Source organism: Dysidea avara, chromosome 10, assembly GCF_963678975.1.
Source record: "Dysidea avara chromosome 10, odDysAvar1.4, whole genome shotgun sequence".
NCBI lineage: Eukaryota > Metazoa > Porifera > Demospongiae > Dictyoceratida > Dysideidae > Dysidea > Dysidea avara.
The window spans coordinates 29068227-29090680 of NC_089281.1; the positions used below are offsets into that span (position 1 = coordinate 29068227).

Sequence of the window (22454 nt, forward strand, 5' to 3'; positions counted from 1 at the left end):
TTCTAAAATGTTTGTTATATTTCATACAATATGTACCAGCCTATATTCCAGGTGCCCATTCCACTTATGCTATAAATTTATACCTGGTAATAGCTGGTATACATAATTATATGCATAGTGCTAAAAAAATTCAATTATTCTACTCATTGTCTCCACATGCGGCTCATATGTTTGACAAAATTCATTTGTACTTTCTCACTAGCTAAATAGCTATAGCTAATTGACTGCTCTATCAGAGTTACTGCATGTTTTATTAGATCTAGACCATATAACATGTTAATCTTTAATTTTCTATAACATGCATTTTCAACAAGGATTTACCACCTAATAAATATTGTGTTAGCATTAAATTTTGCATTCAGAATTTAATGCTTCAGGCCCCTATAGCTATTATGCTCAAAGCTATGCCAATATAGTGGGCTATAGTGCCTATCACACAAAACAATACAATATCACTAGTATACTATTGTTATATGTATCATTATCAAGGGTGGATTTAGGGGACAGGCTATAGCTACATGCATAAGGGCTGGGGTACTCTGAGAATTTTTTCTACTGTATGCACATGCTAACTAGCTATAGTGTATAGGAAGCTATTATTGCTATACGTTTTAGTGAATCAAAAGAGCAAGGGGACGGGCTATAATATATAATAGATGATTATAATAGTCTTAGCTAATTATAATAGTTATATTTTATAAAAGAATTATCAAATTAGCTGCTGTGTGAGGTAAAATTGAACATATTCTTGACCTGCACACTAGCTACTATATCTCACTATTGTGCCATACCACAAAATCTTATAATTATACCTTTAATGTTTGTGCTGAATATTAATAACCAATCTTTAAAATTAAGACAAAATTTAATAGCTTTGACTGAATGTAACTATAGTGGTATATTAGTGTGGGCAAGATGGGCCCTCAGAATTTTAATTTTCACTCAAAACTTCCAGCTGAGTCTCAAGAAAACAAGATTTCAACTAGCTAGGTCCCTAGAATATAGTTGCAGCTATATACCTATTAATAACTTAATTTATATTAGTGAGACACTTTCATATAGCTACTTGCAGATATCATTACCTAGGGGAATAGATGCATTGTATTTTATCAAGTACAAAAAGTACTCATTTCACTTCAGTAATAGTTCAGTTTATAGGTATACAGACAGAATGTGTATGCAATAAACCCACTTAATGTGTCTGTAGCATGTATGATGCAAAAATTGCCAAGTGTTCTGGATTACACAGTAGTTACCATGTAACCTATTATTGCTATGCAACTTAATTGTTTTTCCGTGGCATGATCATGTGTTTAGTAATAAAGATGTAACTTATTTTACAACCAAAATTATAAGTGCACATCATTTCCTTCATGCCTGGAAAACTACACGTTGCTTCTGATTCTGACAGAGTTGTAGAACAGTTTTCTCAAAGGCTAGCTTCTTAAATTTGGGTGCATCGAGAAGATTGGCAGCAGAAGTTATGTTGTAAAGTATGGAAACACTATCTCATCGATTGCATGATGCTACGTACAAGACAACAAAATATGATTTACCACTTTTTTGTTTGCATCCACACAAATGTGGGATGCAGAGTATGCTGAACACAAATTTTGAAATTTCACTAAATCATTGTGATAATAAATAATTATAATCTAGTGCCAAATCTTAACTGTTCTACTGTTGCAGCAATTTCCCTAAGTCTTTCAGACTCTACAGGACCAGTTCTCTTTACCATACTATGAAACACTGACTGTTGTTTCTGTAGGAGGTTGAATGGTGTATCAAACTCTATCACTTTACCAGAAGATAAAACCTACAAATCAACAACATCTACACAATTATTCACTATCATCCTAACCCACCAGTACTCTATCAGAGTCCATTATTGTTTCCAGTCGGTGAGCAATAGTAAGGATGGTACAATGGTTGAACTTCTTGCGGATCATCTCCTGAATTATACCATCCGTTCTGTACCCAATACATGTCACCATCATACAGCTCTCACTTCTCATAACATCTTAGTAACTCACATTAGGTCAACATTTGCAGTTGCTTCATCAATCACAAGGATCTTGTTCCTCCTCAATAGTGCTCTTGCTAGACACACCAACTGTCTCTGACCCACACTAAAGTTAGAACCACCTTCGGACACTTGTGATTCTAACCCATTCTCCAAATTACTTATCACTTCCTTCAGTTGTACCTGAATGTAGTGATTAGCTACAATTGTTATATCATCTCATCAAACCTCTTCCAATGCATCCCATAGTTGGTGATCTTCAAGTTCATTGAATGGGTCCAAGTTATACCTCACAGTTCCACTGAACAGTACTGGGTCCTGTATCATACACACACTAGTCTAAATCTCACTACAATATACACAACACATCACCTGTGGAATAATTGACATCTTTTTACGAAGATCATGTAGTCCTATGTCTGTTATTTGTATTCCATCAATTTCAAACACTCCTTCTGGTTCTGCTAATCTGAACAATGCTGACAACAATGAAGACTTGCCAGCTCCAGTCCTACCCACAATACCAACCTAATATATAATGTATACACACAACTTGTCACAGTCTAATAGTAATTAGTTATCAACCTTTTCACATGATTCAATTCTAAAAGATATTGACTTCAACACATAGGGATAATCAATGGCATATTTAAATTTAGTGTTGTGAAGATCAATCACTCCTTTGTCAGGCCATTGAAGAGGAGGGGCTTTGTCATGTGGAATAGTTTCCAGTTCTGCTTCACTTTCTAGTTGACCATAAGCCATGACTCTCTCCACTGATATCAGCTTAAATCAGATATACTCCATGCAATTATATCATGAACAATTTACTACATACCAAATTCTCTACTTCAGCACTAACACGAACACAATACTGAAACATTCCAGTTAAAGTGATAGTATAGACAAGTGAGAGACTCACAAGGCCAGGATCAAGATCTAAATAAAATATTACGTACGTGTATTCCACGCATTCTTTTGAGCTATTGACACCAATAGCTATAGTACATTATCCATGCATAGTTGTAAGCTTGATATCATACAATATTTAGTACTGTATAGTAGGGATAATAAAGGTTTGCATTTATTCACAAAAAAACATTGCCTAGAAACCAGCCCCGCATACTGTAGCCGAACTCTCTCTACAGAGTGACTTGTAGCTGAACTCTCTATAGTCCAGTCCAATAATTGTATATAACCCCACCCTAATCAAATAGCAAAAAGTGTTTGATGGTCTGTACTTTGACTTTGTGTTAAAGGCTGCATACACACATATGTGAGAGCTTGAGATGCAATCAAGCTTGACAAGACAATTCAATAATGTGCCAATATTGGTACTCAATTTTCCTACATATAACCCACACACGTTGGTTGCTTACTGTCAGCTAAAGGAATTGCAGTAAACACCACAAAAACAAGAAACATTGCAGTGATAAGATCAATCCTCATCCCAAACCATCGATTGGTAGCAACATACAAGTGCCATGCCTTGGTGTGTTCATTGAGGTAGTAGTGCAAGTAATTAGAAAATTTTTCTGCTTCCTTATAAGCTCTAATAGTAGACAGGCCTTGAATAGTGGATGAGATGTGTGAATACAGTGGACTACGAGCTGTAGTGGAATAAGAAAACGCAACATTTTGTGATTTATACAATAGCATAATTACCTAGTGCTTCCAATCTTTTTATATGCCTTGATGTGTGCAGGAAGAACCATCGAAATGATAACTGTACTACAGCAATGATGACGGTAGGAATGAATAACCAATAGTTGGCCACACATGCAACGATCATTATAGCAGCAAATCTCAGCAGTAGCTACAAAGAGTGAAGTTTCAGACTACCATTAATACATACTCTCAACTAACAGTGAATAATTCGTTAAATTGGAATGGCAGTAGGTCATCCATAAATCCAACGTCTTTAGAAAATCTGTTCAACACTCGTCCTAATAGTGAGAATTTGGTATCAGTAACAATATGGTAAGTATATCACATCATCCATATATACATCCATTTTGTATGACATAGGCATAGCTAGATATGGGCTTTCAGTTTGGTAGGACACAGTGGTGAAGAGAAAGAAAGGTCAATACCTGCTAAGAATGGCTGTCCTCCACCAAATATGTATCACTGATAAAGTACATAATATTCTTATTTAAAATTTCATAGTTTGCTACTGAATACTGTGACTGCTTTATTAGAGTAATTGACTGGTCTATTAGAGTATCTCGATCTTTTGTAATTTACAATTGGAAAATCGCAAGGGGGGCTCCAGCCCCCCCCTCCAAGTTGCTACACCTATGCAACTGGGGGGGCTGGAGGGGCACTCATAGGTGGTACTACTTATAGTCACTTATATCCATGGAATGTATACTGGGAAAGTGGTTAGCTCATGGCTTTGATGCCCAGCCAGTTCAAGGATATGGTACACTTTGGTGTGTATATGTAATTTATTTTATTTACTATTTGAGCAACATGCATAAAACTTAATGTATATTGTGGGATTTAATTTCCAAGTGATAGGCTGAGTATACTTGCTGAAAATGGCATGGATACATCTTTCTATGAGTCAGCCATTACAAGATCACTCTACATTGACACAAATTAGTAATTAATACTTTACTTATGTAGTGGGTCCATTAACAAGGTTAGACAACTTAGAATAGTAAAAAAATACTGCAACTAAATTATTGAAAACCACAATCACTTCTATAACACTATGTCGCTGTAACTTATTCTGAATTCCATTAGCTTGGTCATCATAAAATAATGTATGAGCTAAGTTCGTGTTAGTTCTTTCATGTACATATTAAGCGAACATACCTAAGTGATATATTACTAATACCATGACTGCTCAGGATTCACTTATAATACTCCTGAAACCCAAAAACTGTGGCCCTTAGGCTACAGGTGCTCTGGTACGTATAACTGCATATTAAGGATGTAGATGTATGAATGCACATACCAACTGGGTTTGTATCAAATAACAATACTGGAGACCTCAAGATACTTCTAAACATCTTGTTGTGTAAATTACGTGATGCAGCAATACAGATTAGATAATTGAGGACTGTCTTAGAGGCAACGACCACAATAGATGCAAGTACAATTCCTCCATATATGCCAATCCTTTGGTTAGTAGACAAATCATATGGATCACTATCTGATGAATTACTGCTTTCTACACCACACGAGTCACCTCCACTTGCCCTGCCATAATTATATCACAATATTAAATGTTCCATAATTACTGTATACAATATACAATAAATACATGTATATGTGTTCTTACCAATTAGACAACCACCAATCAGCTGCCACTACAACTACCTAAAATGATGAAAATCAATCACCAAGACCTCGTGTTTCAATCTACAACTTACCTCACCCAATAAGAATATAAATACAAAAAAAAGGAGGAACAAGTTCCCTGCTCCTTCTCGTAAGTACATATAATAAGTTTTGCTAGAAATAGTTCCATGAGCTCTCTCCTCCTCCGGTACAACATTTAGGTTGATCTATACACAGTGTAAGTTATAGTTGTAACATGGCAACAAGGAGTTTACCTGATATGTACACCCAATTTCCCTAAGATGTGCAGTGTTCAAGGGAAAGGGTGTACATATCAGGTAAATCCCAAGCATGTCTGTGTTACCAACTGTAAAACTTCCTAGTTAGCTGACTACTACACACAGCTTGCAATTTGTATTACCATGGTACAACTCAGTGTTCATTCAAGGATTTCTCCTTTAGGGGGGAAATCAAATATTTTGGGGGTGACAGGGTGAAAGTCTGGCTATAATAATACTATGATAGCCAGCTTCACTTGTCCAAGTTCAAAACCAAACATTTGCCAGACTAGTTAGTCAAGGCTCATGAGTGTAATTTTGTGATCGGATGAAACCAAATTTGATGGTTGGTAGAGAGAGACTAGAGAGCTTGATGCATGAGTCCGTCATTTTGCTTATGTGCACAATTGTATTAGTAGTATACTGCACATGTGAATCTGTTGAATAAACATAAGATATTGCATTGGCTGTATGTAAATGCCACAAGGAAATAACAATCTAGAAGATTAGGGTGGATATCTTCCTTGAAAAAATGTCAACTCAGTTGGGATATCTGAGATTGATATGGGTAGCTATTTCATGTGCACTTTCATGTCTGATACTTGAAACAAAAACAGCTGAATAGGTTTTAAAGAAGTTGTATATATTCCAGCTTGGTAGTTATAACATGGCAAACAATGCATTTGATGAATATATATCTATATGAGCATTGTACACTGGAATTTGCCTTTGATCTCCCTACTAAAAGTGTTACATTAAAAAGTTGTACAACAAATGCAGTGAAAATGCAACCTCAACCTCTCAATATATACCTTTTCCTTTTCTTCTGCAGTACCATCATCAGGTATGGACACTAAAGAGAACATGGATGGTGTAGTGTGTACTGACACCTCATCCAGTACTGGCAAATAATTTTGATTATGTTCACCCTCAGAGTGTTTTGATCTTACACGTCTTCTTGCCTTCTCCACTGGTAACAATTGTGCATGACTTGACCTTCTCTCAGTTCCTTCATCTGTTTCTTCTGTTACATCATCACACTCCTCTACTACAATATCTAGGGCCGGTAAATCTGTTGATTTTCTATTATCCTCTACATCATCAAATAGTTCAGTAGGGTCAACACCACTTGATGTTAACTCCTCATAATTTCCATATCCTTGTACACACCCCTACTTAACATGTAAATAACAACATTATCATCACTTTGTCTAGCTCAACACACAAACCTCCTTCAGTACTAGAATACGATCTGCATGTTCGGCATATTGTAACTGATGGGTCACTAAGATCACCAACTTATCAGCTAACACTCCACATATACACCTTATAATCATAACACCACTAACATCTACAATCCATTACTACATTAAACATTCTATACCTATCAAACAGGTGTCTGCTCACTGCAGCATCTACTGCACTCAGAGGATCATCCAACAACATGATGTCACTGTCCCTGTACACAGCCCTACACACAACAAATTACATCATCACTGCTTCTCACATGGTCTACACACACCTGGCAAGGTTCACTCTAGCCTTCTGACCACCACTAAGGTTCACTCCTCGTTCTCCTATCAAAGTCTCATTACCAAATGGCATCTCATCAATGTCCTATATAGCTACTACAGTGTCTATGGGTACATAATGGTAAAATTTTACCTTCACTAGACAACAACACTCCACTACTCTGTTATACCAAGCCTCATCATGATCTTGTCCAAATAAAATATTTTCTTTTATTGTTCCAGAAAATATCCATGGATCTTGACTTGCATAAGATACACTACCCTCAATGTCTACTGACCCATCCAATGCTTCTAGTTCTCTCAGTAGACACTGCAGTATTGATGACTATAGTAGTAGTAAAGTATGATGGAGATCAGTTAGAGTAGTCAACTAGTAGACAACACACCTTTCCTGATCCCACTGGACCAACTACTGCCAGTAACCTGTTTGACTATATCATCATCTTATAATCTCACTTGACTGACTGTCTACCAACTAAACACCTCACCTGATCTACACTGAAGTTGATGTCTTTTAAAACAACTTTCTCTATATCCTACAACCATACACACATGAAGATACTGTATATGTTGTTAAACTCTAACATGTGTCCAGGATGCTGTTAGATTATTGACTATGATCCTGGGAGTTACTCCATTGGACAATGATCCATGTCCACTATCATTAGTGACTTCTTCATTGACCAACTTAAGAGAAGGCATCACATTAGGGGAACATGATCTACTAGTTGTCTTGACTGGATCACTATCTGTACCAGTTATTGTATTACCAAGTTCTGGTAGTAATAGTAGTTTCTGTGAAAAAAACCAGTAGACTGCAAGTGCGGCAATGACATGTAGCAATATTCACCTGTATCCTTTGCACAGCTACTCTCATTTCTTGCAAGGTCAACAAGAAATAGACCAATATATGGGCAAAATAAAGTCTTGCAAAAGACACCAGTGCAAGAAAAGTGAACACCTTTCTTGCATTTAATGCATTGCCAGTTCCAGTATAAACAGAAAATGTCACAAAGTTCAATATATTTATAGAAACAAGGAAAAATGAAAAATTGATTGCACGAACCATACTGGCTTGTGTATTAATTTTAGTTTCTTTCCTAATTTAATTAAATGAATACACAAAAAGCATAATAGATCACAATACTAACTTTCTGATCTTCTTCACATATTCATGGAATGCCCACTCCCAGGCATACATCTTGATCAGTCTCATACCACTGATGATCTCATTCATCACTCTCACTCTCTTGTCTGTCACTTTAGCTGACTTTAACCTACATATGTATGTAGCCATATACAGTTATATAAATGCAATTGTGACTATGTTTCATACAATTGTGACTATATATTATGTGGAATGGACTATAAAATGATTTGCATGCACATGGACATGCAGCTAGGGAGAAACTGCTCTTAAAACATTTGTTTACCATAAATGGTAGTTCAAAAACAACAACAAATGCTACAATGATCATGAATAAACCACTGAACACTATCTGAAGCATGCTTGATAAGCCCCGCACTCAACTATTTGTAACCAGATCTGCAAGAACCCTACATGTTAACTCATTTTATTTTTATTACCATTTTCTAGCCAAAGGAATGGTCAGGTACCCTTGGTAGCATTGAGATCCCCAAAGTAAGAAGCATTCGAAATTCTTTGTTTTGTGTCAATGTTCCCAAGGAGATGAAAGATATAAGCATTAGTCTGCCATACAGTGGAAGAGCAGTACACTATCAATTTTTTCTCATGTTTTCACCTTTTTGCCCTGGTAGTAGGGAGGGCCTGGAAGACTAAACTTACCCAGCAATGGATTCACCTGTTCATAATAGTGTAAACATTGCATCTTGGTAGAGTACTGCATTCATAAGTTATAACTGTTTAATTAAGCACCTGCTAGTTTATTGTCACTGTACAAATCGATTTTCTATTGTTACTACTTTGTAGCATTGTAAGTTCTTGGCTCTAGAGCTGAAACGGAGGTCAAAAAGTTTTTGAATATTTTTTATTTTGTAAATAATTTACTCATTGCATTCATCTACTGTAAAATTAGGCATGTAAGATTCCGGTCACGTTTTCTACTCTTTACATTATGACTGTATACATGCAAGCCAAGATGCAAACTTCAAGATTTTTGAAAACTAAGATTTACATTCAGGTTAATCACTGCAACTGGTTTTATGGCTGCTCCTATTGGTAAGAAGTGGTGATGTGCAGGCTTTGAGATCATTTATTGGCTGGTAAGGCTTTGTGTTGTGTTGTTTATTATACGAAATAATTTTGATCTTATTCACAATACTGTTCACTATCACTCATGTATTATTAAGGCTAGTTTTAAACGCAAGCTTAGCATCACACTTTATAATCACATTCAGAAGTTTGTCTAAAACATTTGCTGTGCTTACTATTTTGGGATGCAATACTAGTAAATCTGTTTTATACTTGTTTGGCCATTCCACATTTTAGTCACATCTCTTTTATACACACCTCCATCTTGCATACAAACGAGCCACTGTATATTGGATTGGAGGTTGAAGTAGTAGCACTCCTAAAGCTGCCAAAGAGCTTGGTCCCACTTCTCTCCATAGCAAGTAGGAAACAATAGGTAGAAATAGTGGAACAACCCAAAATTCATGAATAAACATGAAACCCTACACAAAAACTGACATTAAATCAGACACATTTACAGTATATGGACACCGTGTAACCAAGGGGACCGGTGTGCCAGACTTGTGCATTATTTGCATAGATGATTTGCCATTGTATAGGATTATCAATTAATCAACTTTATTTACATGATTTCCTAGAAAGTTTTTAATACCCTATAGGGTATTGTAACACAACACACAATCCATACATCAAGACCAATTCATTAATATGGAGGTATTCACATAGAATAATTAGGAAGCGTAAGGAAAATTTAAGCTACTACAAAAATAAAAGAGTATGTAAACAAGTAAACTAGGGGGCATCATTTGAAGTGCCTACGTCTATCCATGCTGGTGTACTAGCTGCTAATTATATAGGCTAATGTAGAAATTTAACAATTCGAAACAGCCAAGCTGTGAAAAAAAGGGTGCGACCTTTCAAAAATAGGCTAGTATGAAAAAGATGTGATATCAAAGGTGGTGACCAAGAAATGGCTGTAAAATTATTACATTGTCACTTAATTCATGACATTACAAATTAATTGACATAATAATATCATTGCACACATTTTTCTTGGCCACCACCTTTGATATCACATCTCTTTCATACTAGTCTATTTTTTGAAGGCATGCCCTTTTTCACAGCCTCGCTGTTTTGATTAAATATCATTTCTTTTTGTATTTATATGCTAGCTTTTGTCTGTCTTTTATTATTTACCTAATAAAAACTAGATTTTTAGAGACATTTGTACTAATTTTACTACTGAACTTTGCATTTTCTATCTCAAAACACGCATGTATGGTTGGTTTTTATGTTATAAATCATTAATATTAAAAATAATTTCCTATTGAAGATTTGTATCCTGATAGCTACCTCTGACACATGCAATAAAATCAACTAGTTTACATATTTTAACAGATATTGGCCACAACTGTGGTTTGATTGACCCACCAAATCAAACCTCTGCACATCATTTGAAGCAAGATTGACAATATATCCAATGGATAATCTTCCAATGATGGTGTGACTAAGTTTCAATACCTGTGATTTGCCTATGGTATAAAAGTATTAAAATCAATCTCAATACCTTATTATAAATGGCTCCAGTTGCTATGATCCTCATTTGCATCCCCATGTTCTGGGCCAAGTAAAATGCCCATGCATGTGTGATACCTATTAATACCATTAAGACAATCATCCCAACAGCATACAAATAAGCATCTCTGGTAGCATCATCAATTTCCTCCTGTTTGGATTTAATAGAGTCATTTGTACTGCTCATATTTCTCAGTAAAGTCAGTTCATCTTCCAGTGTCCTCTTCATACAAAAGTATTCTGACAAGTATCCCACAAGAATACTTTGACCAATCAAAAACACAAACTATACAAAATATAAGTAGACTACAGTAGTAATGCTTTAAGAGTAAAATGCATCTACAAAATTAGAAACTGTGCAATGAGTAGTGTTGTGTGCATGTGTGCATGCGTGTGTGCATGCGTGTGTGCATGTGTGCGTGTGTGATTGATCTCCACATGGTCACCCTGGCATAAAGTGATGCGTGTTACTGTTGTTGGTTCATGAATAAAGCTAATGATGTGGCTAACAACACATGCAGCCTCCTGTGTGTAGAGATCAGGTTGGAGCAGGAGTCTCCTCAGACTGGTATTGACCATTTGTTGAACAAAATTGTTCACGTGAGATTGTGAGTGCAGAGATATTATGGTGTTGTGCAATATACAATATTTTCTTATCACGATTATTCCCACTTATTATTATGATACAACAAATCATCAAAATCAGCATGAAACCATAGTAACAAATATATGAATACAGCACTTACAGTACAGCATAGTAACTAATTTATGAATTCAGTACTTACAGTACGGTAGTACTGTTTAAGTAGGGATCCCCAAAAATGACACACGCCACCTTAAATCCCACCTTCAAAAATCATCCTAGAGACATCTTATGCTACGAAAATCACTTTTACGGAATAATATTAGTCCATCTAACATGAGATACAACATTAAAAACAAGAAAACATTAATAGGTGACCAGATATAGAAATTTTAAAAAAATCACCAAAAACTTGAAATTTGGTCTGCCTCACTCACTCACTGCCTGACCACAGTCGCAAGCATAGAGGCCAAACGAAGTAGCGCACTGCCACCATTTTATGCCACAATAACAAACTCCCCAGTGGGATGTGCCTTTTGGGGTTCCGACAAGTACAGGCCCTTTGTGCCTTGCTGTTTTTTTATCTTCAATCAGGCTGCTTGTCTTCTTCATCCAACAAAACCATATCGAGGTGTTAACTTTCCTATCAACACTTTCTTTCACCAGCATATGTGACCGGATTTGCAAAAAGGTACCTTTTCCACACATTTTACATACCAGCAAAAAAAATGATGTAAGACTTGAGTCCTTAGGCTGATTCACTTGCTCTTAGTATCACACTACAGCCGATACTGTAGCTACACTTATGGAAAATGTCAGTTAATTATATGCCATGACAAAAAAGTTATGAAGCTTCAAAGTTCAAAAAATGGGTCAAATTTTGTGTGTGAAAAAGGTACCTTTTCGCAAATCCGGTCACATATTTAGATGTAACAGAATTTTTTCAGAGCTGCGCATCAGTCCCAGTGCTACTATAAGAAGTATAATACCTAGATATCTGCAACTTTGCAATTGGGATCCCGTTCACAATAGGTTCATGACCACACCCATCAAATAAAGATCTAGGTGGACTAACAGCGACAGAGTACGGAAACCACACCTCATAAAAATCTAGCTATTTACTTAACAGTAAACAAGATGACCTCACCCCTTATTGGTCTAGCTAGCTGCACACCCCTTGGCTGACTCAAGATACTCTAATACAACAGTCATGTATGATATTCTAATAGAACAGTCACAAGTTACACTGTAACTGTGCTACTACAAAAATTAAACAAACTAGTATTTTAAAAATAAAATGAAGTAGGGATCTATGCAACAAAAAGGAGTGAAACAAGAGATGAATGATGGTATTACAGCACAGCTCTGTGGGAAAGTTCCTACTTTGGCACAGTAGCTATAATTTTGTTCAATGCAAAAGTAGGGACTTTCCCACCAATCTATGCTGTAATACCATCATTCATCTCTTGTTTCACTTGCATAGATCCCTGCAAGATCTGCTTAACATTGGCATTGTCTGGTGCACCTACTACCACCGTGGTTATAGCTGTGGTGATCAATTCTTAATGAGAGCAGTTGCTGTTTCATATTTCATGCATAAAGTCAAATATGGAACTGAGTGTTGCATGGTGAACATAACAAACATTGAGCTGGAGTGAATATGTAGTCAAGAGTGCAGTTGCTGATAGTAAAGAAGCCTTAATCAACTAAGATGAATTATAATATATGGATGTAGACACAGAGTTGTCTAGGATACTCATCAGCTGGATTAGGAAGGTCAACATATTGTGTAACCTGCAAAAGTGATGAACAAGTGGCATTTAGCTGGTGTTTGATGTTACTGGCAAGGTTTCCAATATTTAGTCAACCCTTCTACTGATAAGAAAGTACAGTTTAAACAGCCGAGGATGTAGACTGAAAGGGTTACTCCAAAATTACTAGTCTTAGTAGAGTTTGGTAACCCAATTTTCTGTTGAACTTGTTTTAGAAGGTTTGGCGAGAAGGTAAAGCATTTAAGGATGCAAGGAGACAATAACAGGTACACAAAATGGAATTTTCAACTAGAGTAGGGACCATAGCACATCGATAAAAAGTACTGAAACAAGCTGGAGTAGTGCACAGTATTAAATCACAGTAAAACAAAAAGAAGTATTATATCCCTACTGTGCTCAAGATACCATAATGGAAATGCACAGTAGGGATATAACACTTCTTATTGTTTTACTGTGATTTAATATCGTGCACTACTCCAGCTTGTTTCAGTACTTTTTATCAACGTGCTACAGTTCCTACCGTAGTTGAAATTCAATTTTTTTGTGTACTTGTTTGTTAACTTGTTTGTAAAATGTGACCATCTCAGTGAAAACCCGTTTAGTTCGCACAACCTCTGAATTTCTTTTTACTTTCTCAGCATTATCTGCATTGTTCAAGGAGTAGTTCACCAAAATCTCAGTTGATTATGGTGGAATTACAGCGCTAGACAGTAGGAAATCGATTTGTACAGTGACTACACTAAAAATAAACTACAGGTGCTTACATTTGCAGCCATAACGTCTGTTTGTATTAGTCTACAGAGTTGGGATTAGGCTTACAATGGTCACCATGGATTGGCAGATCAACCAAGGTTTAGTTTTCGCCCAGCAGTTACTTGCACACAGGCGTATGAAGGCGGTTTTATTGAACAATTTTGCTTACGTCTACCGCATCATAAACAAATGTACTTGACATGCAAACTATTGGGGCTACAGAAATTAAACAAAGATTTTCGAACTCCCTATCGGCAAATAAGATGTTGTATAGGTTTAATTGATTTGGGTCTTCCTTCTTCTCTGAGTAATGGCTCAACTAAAACTTGAGCAAAATTTTCTTTGTAATACATGTAATTTCACCATTTTTTTTAACAATTTTGTTTTTCTCAAGACTCATGCTTGTGTGAACTAGAGGGGTTTTCACTGAGACGGTCACAAATAAAATAATTGTGACTGGTGAACCCACACATACCATATCAAAAGAAAGAAATGGCATAGCACGTCCCAGCTACCAATTATCGTCCGAAAAAATCCATTACGCTTTGTTGTCAGCTATGATCAACCAAGAGTTCATAATATATATATATACCTAAATATATATATATTATGAACTCTTGGTCCAATCCATTACACAGAATTACAAACAAGAACTGTTTGAAAAACACCTCTACAATCAAAGTAGCCACTATGAAAAATACAGACGATTTCTGTTACGAAGGGAAGCCATCATGCACTACTGCCAAATCAACACTTTCGCTGTCGAATGGGACACAAAGGAGGACACTGGTAAGTCCATGAAGAATGCATTGTACATACTGCGGTATGCCAAAAGGCACATGTCCAGTTGAAACGACATCAAACAGTGAAAAAAATCAAGCCTGTAGCTTTAGCCATTATCGACCTACGCTTGTCTGAAGGCATCAGTCAGTCAGTAGAAAATTCTGTAATTTCTTTGTAAAATTCTGTAGCAACTTGTTGAAAGTGTTTTGGATCAATCTGAAGGTTGGGCTTAGTTTTACCTAACCAATACTGCCTCATCATCGTCAGGGAAAAGTGAAACTGGTTTTAGGGCGATGTTTTTAATGGGCCATACTCAAACCTTTGTGGTCCCTACTATCACAAGCACAACACTTCTTATTGTTTTACTGTGATTAATATCGTGCACTACTCCAGCTTCTTTTAGTACTTTTTATCGATGTGCTATGGTCCTTACTCTAGTTGAAAATTCCAAATTTTTCTGTGTACTTGTTTGCTAACTTTTTTGAAAATATTATTATTATAACTCATGCATACCGCATCTGGATGGCACCGCGTGCCCCAGCTATATCAATTATTGTCTGAAAAGTGAAGTATCCATTACGCTTCGTTGTCAGCTATGTTCAACCCATATACACAGCAGTACAAATCAAGAACTGTTTGAAAAGCACCTTTGCAATCAAAACAGCCACTATGAAAAATACGGATGATTTCCTTTACGAAGAGAAGCCATCATGTGCTATCACCAAATCAACACTTTTCACTGTCAGTAAAGATGAATGGGACACAAAGGACACTGGTAAGTCCATGAAAATGCATTGTACGTACTGCGGTATGCCAAAAGGCACCTCTTGGGCTGAAGCAACATCAAACAGTGAAAAAATCAAGCCCGTAGCCTTAGCCATTATCGAGTTACACTCATCTGAAGGCATCAGGCAGTCAGTCAGTCAGTCAGACGTGAGTCAGTCAGGCAGTGAGTCCGTCAGTCAGTAGAAAATTCCTTTAAATAAATTATTTTTTAAATTTCGTAGCAACTTGCTGAAAGCATTTCGGGTCGATCTGAAAGCTTGTTTGGGCTTAGTTTTACTTAACCAATACTGCCTCATCGTCATCAGGGAAAATTGAGACTGGTTTTTGTGTGATATTATTCTGTGGGCCATGCCTACTCCTTTGTGGTCCTTACTATACAGTAACTATCATACTGTATGATATCTCCGGTCCAGTACTAATACACAATGAATCTGCTGGGTGTTGATGAGTTACATTGCATGGCTAGTAGCCACTGTAGTTTATTGCAAAGTATGATTCCCAGTGTGGCTTTCGCTAAGGAATTGTAGCTTTGTAAATGTGATCTTTGTCACAAGTAAACTTGAAGAGGTGTATGAAGAAAACTGCCACCTTTTATTCACTGATTTTATCTATGATTCAGTTCTTAATTCCTATATGCACTTGAGTGGCATGTTACAACAAAGAGCACAGGAGTGGTAGCACACTCCTAACACCCTTTTCTAAACTTCAAGCCTTCACAGCCCTCATGAAATTGTTCTAAGTTCCCAGTAGAAGATAATGTTTTTGCTGCTATAGAAAGCTTTGTTATTTATTTAGTGTTACATTAATTAGGATAAGATAACGTGGAGGTCAACACATACTATGTTCTTTTGCTACACACAAAACACAACATGGGAAGCCAAGTCTTCATTTCTGGTGTAAACATAGGCACCCCAGTTTCTTTTGTAAAGATTTGTTAGCTCATCTGTCCAACTTCCATTGCAGACAGAGGACAGGCTACAGTGCCTAACGACTTGCACCATTTCTGCATGGAAGATGGAATCAATGGTATAACTAAACAAGTTGATGTTGTGCTACTTCTAAAAACCAGGCACCAAGCAGCAAACAAACCTAACTGGTTTATTTTGGGTTTTGCTTTGCTGCTAATTATCAATTGAATCATAGTAATTTGTATTTCGTAATTCATGAATATTTTGTAATTCTGTAATTATGTTGCAATGCACTGCCTCTTTGAAAAGCCAACAGAACAATGGTTATAAGATATGAAGGGTAAAACCTCACTTTCAACAGTATGATACATGATATAATTTTCAAATTGTAGTTACTAGAAGGTATCATCAGGCAAGTTCTAATACATGAGATCAGGGCTGGAGCCCATGGTCTGGCCGGTCTGGCAATGGCCGGTTCACTTTTCACGATCAGCTGGTTGAATTTGTAAAATAAATCAAGACATTCTAATAAAGCAGTCATCAAAATATACTCTAATACGTGATATTCTAGAGGACAACTCTAAACAGGCTGTAGGACCAGGTGTCCTACAGACCTCAGCACTTGTGCTGTAAAGCCTTATTAAATAAATAAAAGAGCATTCAATATAGAAATAATATCATAGCTACTGTTCTAATTACACTGCTGTCTAAGCCATCACATCTCTGGTAATTCTCTGGCTTTAAATTACTCACAAATCCAATGAGTCATCTACATGGCATTGTATTGGGCTAATTGATCATGCATGTCATGCATTGGCAGTTACAATGTAAATGGTTTCCATATCTAAAGAACTATTAAACTTTCACTATGAGATTTTTTGTATCATGAAAATATTTAAAAATTGCTACTAACTAGATATGAAATTGATTATTGGTACTAAAGCACAAAATTACCATTAATATTAACCAAAAGGAGAAAGAGACTTTGCATGTAAAATATAGTCTCCAGATGCCATTTCAGAGCATCTTTTTTCAAAAATTTCCCTGGGGGAGCATTCCCCCAGACCCCCCTAGCTTGGTATGGTCTGTGTGCTTAGCATATGCAGTTGAGAATTACATGAAAGCAGATAATCTCTAAGTTGAAGATCATATTAGATCAACAAAAACTGCGTAGTGTGCATGACTATGACCTCCATTGCAGTCCATGTCTGGCCGGACCACTCAAAATCTCTGGGCTCCGGCCCCGAATGAGATCAAAATGGCTGTTATTTCTACCTCACCATGAGAAACACAAAATTAAGAATTGCTTTTGATGCATCAGCCAAAATCTATAACACCTTACTACTGCTGAACAGCTACACAACTCAGTGTCATTACAGTAAAACATTGATTCAGCAGATTTCATAGTGTGACAGATACCGGCTTTTTGAAAGATGTAATTTTTGCTGAGCCCCTGCATCCTCACACAACTTTGGAACAGAATCTTGACCACAATGAAGACTAAGATGTCCTAGCAAACAGCTATATTAGTGAATCAAACTATTGGCGAATTATACACAGTATGGTAGTATGGTAGTACTGTATACTAGGGATCATGGATATTCAGAAAAAAATATCACCCAATAACTAGCTTCACAATACCATCCTGGTGCCTTGGAAGTATTAGTTAGGTATAACTAAGCCCAAAAGTGCCTTCAGTACGACCCTAAATGCTTCCAATAGATTGTTATGAAATTCTAAAAGAGTGCCTTGATCTTGAGGCATTTATATTAGTATCTGGTGGACTTGTGTAGGGACCTGGGGGCATGCTACCCTCCCTCCAGGAAATTTTTGAGAATTAAACTCTTAGAATCTGAGAGTGATTTCAATAGTCACCACTAATATTAAATTTTGTTGATTTTGTATTAGAGTGACTGCTCTATTAAGGTATATCAATCTTGATTTACTGGAATTGCAGGTAGCTAAGCACTTGTATGATTAACTAATACAATTGTTCAGTGACAGCTAGAGATAATTTTAGAGCTGCTGAGCCCCTCCATAATCTCTTTGACAGGGGCTACAGCCCCCCTTCTCTGCCACCCATGTTGGTGGATTGATTGGGACCAAGAATTGACTGCATGGTTAAGTGCAAGCAGTTTACTAGGCCTGCAGTAGTTAATCTCTCTATTTATTTGTCAATGATAGGTAATTACATAGAAATAATTTGTTTTAGACAAGTATATACTTGCTACACAGAACATCTCCAACAGTAAAGCCATAGAAGTTGTGTGGCAGTGGGTTTATAAAATGCTGAGGTGTGCATATCTATTCAAAAATGGAATCACAACATAAGGTTAATATGAGAAAGTTTTAAATCTCTCAAGAAAAGGTCTGCTGGAGGCACATCCCCTGAGAGACTGGTAAGTTGTATCTAATTTACACACTATATAACACATAACACACTACATAACACATAACACACTGTATAACACATAACACACTGTATAACACATAACACACTATATAACACATAACACACTATATAACACATAACACACTACATAACACACTGTATAACACATAACACACTGTATAACACATAACACAGATATGTGCTTGTAAATCTCACCTCTAGAGCAAACAGAACACCATTTACCGATAATGTCCAACGAATGCATTTATATAGAGCAATCCACATGCGAGGCTTGAGACCTCTCTTCATGCGTTCCTTTTCATCCACCCAGTACCTGTATATAAGCAATTATATAACATACTACAATAATATCAGTCTCGCATAAGTATGTATCACGTCTACAAACTGTAAGAGAATCATATTGCAACACACTATGTGTAATGCAGTCAAGGGCTAAAAAGCTAGTTGTGTAAGTGGCTTTAGGCTAGCTGTAAATGGTGATGGGGCTAGTTGCAAAAATCAGACTGAATTAGCAGCAACTGCACCACAGAATACTACAAGTACCAGGAATTCTTGATTAGGGGATCAAAGAAATAAAAAGTAGTGAAACAAGGGAGGTTACCTATGTCTGAAGATAAACTAATCCTTACTTCATCAGTCTATACTCATGACTAAATTAGTGAATAAATGTCCACTTCAGATGTAGGCAACCTCCCTTGTTTCACTACTTTTTTCTTCAATCCATAAAATCCATAATTTTTTCTTGTTATTTACTTTTTTTGGAACACTAATATAACTGGTGAACCCATGCAGGCGTACTATATTAGAAGAAAGAATAGTACCAGGCCTATTATTTTCATCAGAACTCAAGACACCTTGTAGTGTAAGCAAAGATAAATGGAACACAAAGGAGGACACAGGTAAGTCCATAAAGCATGCATTGTATATAATTATTACAGTACGCTAAAGGGCACTTGTTGGGCTGAAGCAATGTAGCACAGTGAAAATACAAGCCCGTACATAGCCTTACCTGTTATTGAGTCACACTTGTCTGAAGGCATGCAGTCAGTCAATACAAATTCCACTAAATATACTTTTAAATAACATGTCTTTGGGAGCTATTGAGAAAATAGTACAGAATGTTGGAAAGGTAAGTGAGATTATTAAAATCACTATAGCTTCTGGCTAAAGATCCTTCTGTCTTGTAAGTTACTACATGTAAACCAGAGATGACAACCTCTTAACAATTTTAGTAGTGAGACCTCAAGTACTACCAGCAACTAGACTCAGGGTACCTCCAGGATTCTTGTGAAGACCAAAAAAAAGGTCACAAAATGCTAAAAGTACATAAATAGTGTCAATAGCTATCCTAATAAAGTACAACAGTGTATGATGCAGCTCAATCCACCTGAAGAAAACAAAGCGCATGCACCTTCTTTCCAACAATCTTATTTTAAGCGCAGGGCTAATTATGAAGACAGATCTGGCATGAGAAATGCGTGAGAACTAAGCTGAAAGAGTAAGAAACAGAGGGTAAGGCATGAGAGTATGAGATTATTAGCCAAAGAGTGAGATTCATGCCTAATGCGTGAGAGTTGGCATTTCTGTGTTAACTCAGTTGTTCTATAGCTATCAATTCTTAACCTTGAGTTAGACCAATTGACCTATATAACAAATGGCTGTTTGACAACTCTTTTACACGATAATATTCACATAGCTGACTACAAGCAGAAGTGCAAACATCTTAGTAAAACAATTTAATGTTGTATTTACAAATATTTATTGAAATACTAAAACATTTTTGAAATCCCTTAATATTGGGACTCTCGTACACTATTTTGGGATTTTGTGTGAGAGTTGGTGACCCCTCGGCCAGATCAGAATTTGAAGAATTTAAATTATGGTAGCTATCTGTACTGCTGAAAGTGAAAAACATAGTTGGATCTACATACTATTCAGGCAAGTGTATGCAGCCTTAATTATGTACTAACTTGCTAAAATTTCTGTGTAGTTCTTGTGATTTGGACTCCTCTGGTGTAGCGAATAGATCTTCGTGTTTTAGTTCACGCCTAAACCCTTTCCACAACAAGGAGTTTAACCAACTAAAGGAGGTAGGTATAACTGCCTGCCCATGCAGTACAAATAACACTCACTGGAAAAAGAACAACGAAATCCATCCGGCCTTTCTTCTGGGATTTTCTGCTGGCGACTCATACTTTACAGCGGAAGTGACGGCCTCGGTATCCATTAAAAACAGCTTCTACTGTAATGAACGATGGTGGTGACGCCTTGTTCATGTGACCCCTCGGACTTGAATGGTGGCCAGGTCACGCCCGTTCATTCGCTAGCTATAATTAAAAATCTTCGCCGTGTATGATAGTATACGTGTTCTATACCATATGCGATTTTCCGTACCATACGCGTACGGTATAGACATACGCGTATGGTACGTACCATATGCGTACTATGCCTTTTCTCAGTGTCTTCTAGCCTTGCCATCACCTAGCTACAATGGGCTGTCTTTACAAGCATTTCTAGCTGAGTAAACTTAGAACACAACATATAATCTGCTTACTATACTGAACTGTAACTATAAGTTTATTCATCAGCCGACACACATCGTGCATTTTATCCTTACCATGCCAGTGGCGGATCCAGGGGGGTTTCATTGGTTTCCACGGAAACCCCCTTTGAAAAATGATTGCGTAACAATTAAATGTTTTAATTATCGCGGCGTGCGTCTCGATCGAGATACTGTAATTAGAGCAGTCACAGTAGCTACTAAAGTAGTGTGTAGGAAGTTTTTAATATATTTTATGTACTATTACTAGGCTGTGACCTTTTTTTTTTTTTTTTTTTTTTTTTTTTTTTTTTTTTTTTTTGGTCTCACCTTACCAAACCAGACGATGTAGTGCAAACGTTTGCGTATCTCATGTCAATATATATCTCCACCTTCTAAACTGGAAACCCCCTTTATAAATTCCTAGATCCGCCACTGCATGCCCATGCATTTCCCACTATAGCTAGTCCTATACTGATGTACCTAAATCTTATGTCACTTTGTCTGCAGAACTTCATATGAATGGTACTGTGCATGTATGCTACTTTATAGCTATCAGAAACATGCAGATGGTCTTATATACTCAATTATAAGTGTAGCTGACAATTTACATCACAATTGGGTAAATAAGCAAGGAGAGCAATTATAACGTGCACAGTAGCTAGCAAGTTCTAACTGAATTATACATATACTGCTTGTGCAAAGCTAATAACGAACAGACTCTGCCTTCTGTGTACACCCTCCAGTGCCTAACTGGTAAAGTAGATAATAACAATAACAATAACTTGAAAAAAATGAACTTCGTAAGTGTGCATCAGTTGTGCAACATAGCTCCTCACTGTATTTGCATTTTTATATACTATGTGCACTCTTCTTCTTTTGAGGATCCAATTTCTTGTTTACATACTTTTCTTGTTTATACATATTGTAAATAGTACCACCACTCACATTCATCACACTGGACCTATACAGCACAAATTAATGTGGATGTTGTTAACTTTAAAGTGTACATTCAGATAAGAGTAGCTAAACACGTTGTCTTACC

The 22454-nt window shown here is 36.7% G+C and overlaps 1 protein-coding gene across 2 annotated transcripts in view; it reads right to left on the reverse strand.

The window, feature by feature from the left end:
• The window catches only part of LOC136268429 (ATP-binding cassette sub-family C member 4-like), a 73804-nt gene extending 52599 nt beyond the window's left edge, over positions 1–21205 (reverse strand). The window contains exons 1-29 of one of the 2 annotated variants that reach the window (XM_066063769.1): positions 21003–21205; positions 20841–20951; positions 19066–19183; positions 10865–11158; positions 10729–10818; positions 9616–9779; positions 8276–8401; positions 7975–8224; positions 7710–7919; positions 7613–7660; positions 7511–7555; positions 7258–7449; positions 7115–7209; positions 6977–7063; positions 6822–6918; positions 6405–6764; positions 5407–5541; positions 5316–5353; positions 4989–5233; positions 3890–3969; positions 3689–3839; positions 3403–3633; positions 2862–2962; positions 2609–2809; positions 2396–2551; positions 2252–2341; positions 2034–2206; positions 1866–1971; positions 1503–1816 (exon numbers count right to left, since the gene is read on the reverse strand). In XM_066063769.1, coding sequence (XP_065919841.1) covers positions 1649–1816; positions 1866–1971; positions 2034–2206; positions 2252–2341; positions 2396–2551; positions 2609–2809; positions 2862–2962; positions 3403–3633; positions 3689–3839; positions 3890–3969; positions 4989–5233; positions 5316–5353; positions 5407–5541; positions 6405–6764; positions 6822–6918; positions 6977–7063; positions 7115–7209; positions 7258–7449; positions 7511–7555; positions 7613–7660; positions 7710–7919; positions 7975–8224; positions 8276–8401; positions 9616–9779; positions 10729–10818; positions 10865–11158; positions 19066–19183; positions 20841–20951; positions 21003–21097 — 4257 coding nt within the window. In that variant the 5' untranslated portion in view covers positions 21098–21205 and the 3' untranslated portion in view covers positions 1503–1648. Of the gene's footprint in view, positions 1–1502; positions 1817–1865; positions 1972–1991; positions 2207–2251; positions 2342–2395; positions 2552–2608; positions 2810–2861; positions 2963–3402; positions 3634–3688; positions 3840–3889; positions 3970–4988; positions 5234–5315; positions 5354–5406; positions 5542–6404; positions 6765–6821; positions 6919–6976; positions 7064–7114; positions 7210–7257; positions 7450–7510; positions 7556–7612; positions 7661–7709; positions 7920–7974; positions 8225–8275; positions 8402–9615; positions 9780–10728; positions 10819–10864; positions 11159–19065; positions 19184–20840; positions 20952–21002 lie in introns of those variants that run through there. The other variant, XM_066063770.1, reaches the window with a different exon arrangement.
• Between the last annotated feature and the right edge of the window lie 1249 nt (positions 21206–22454).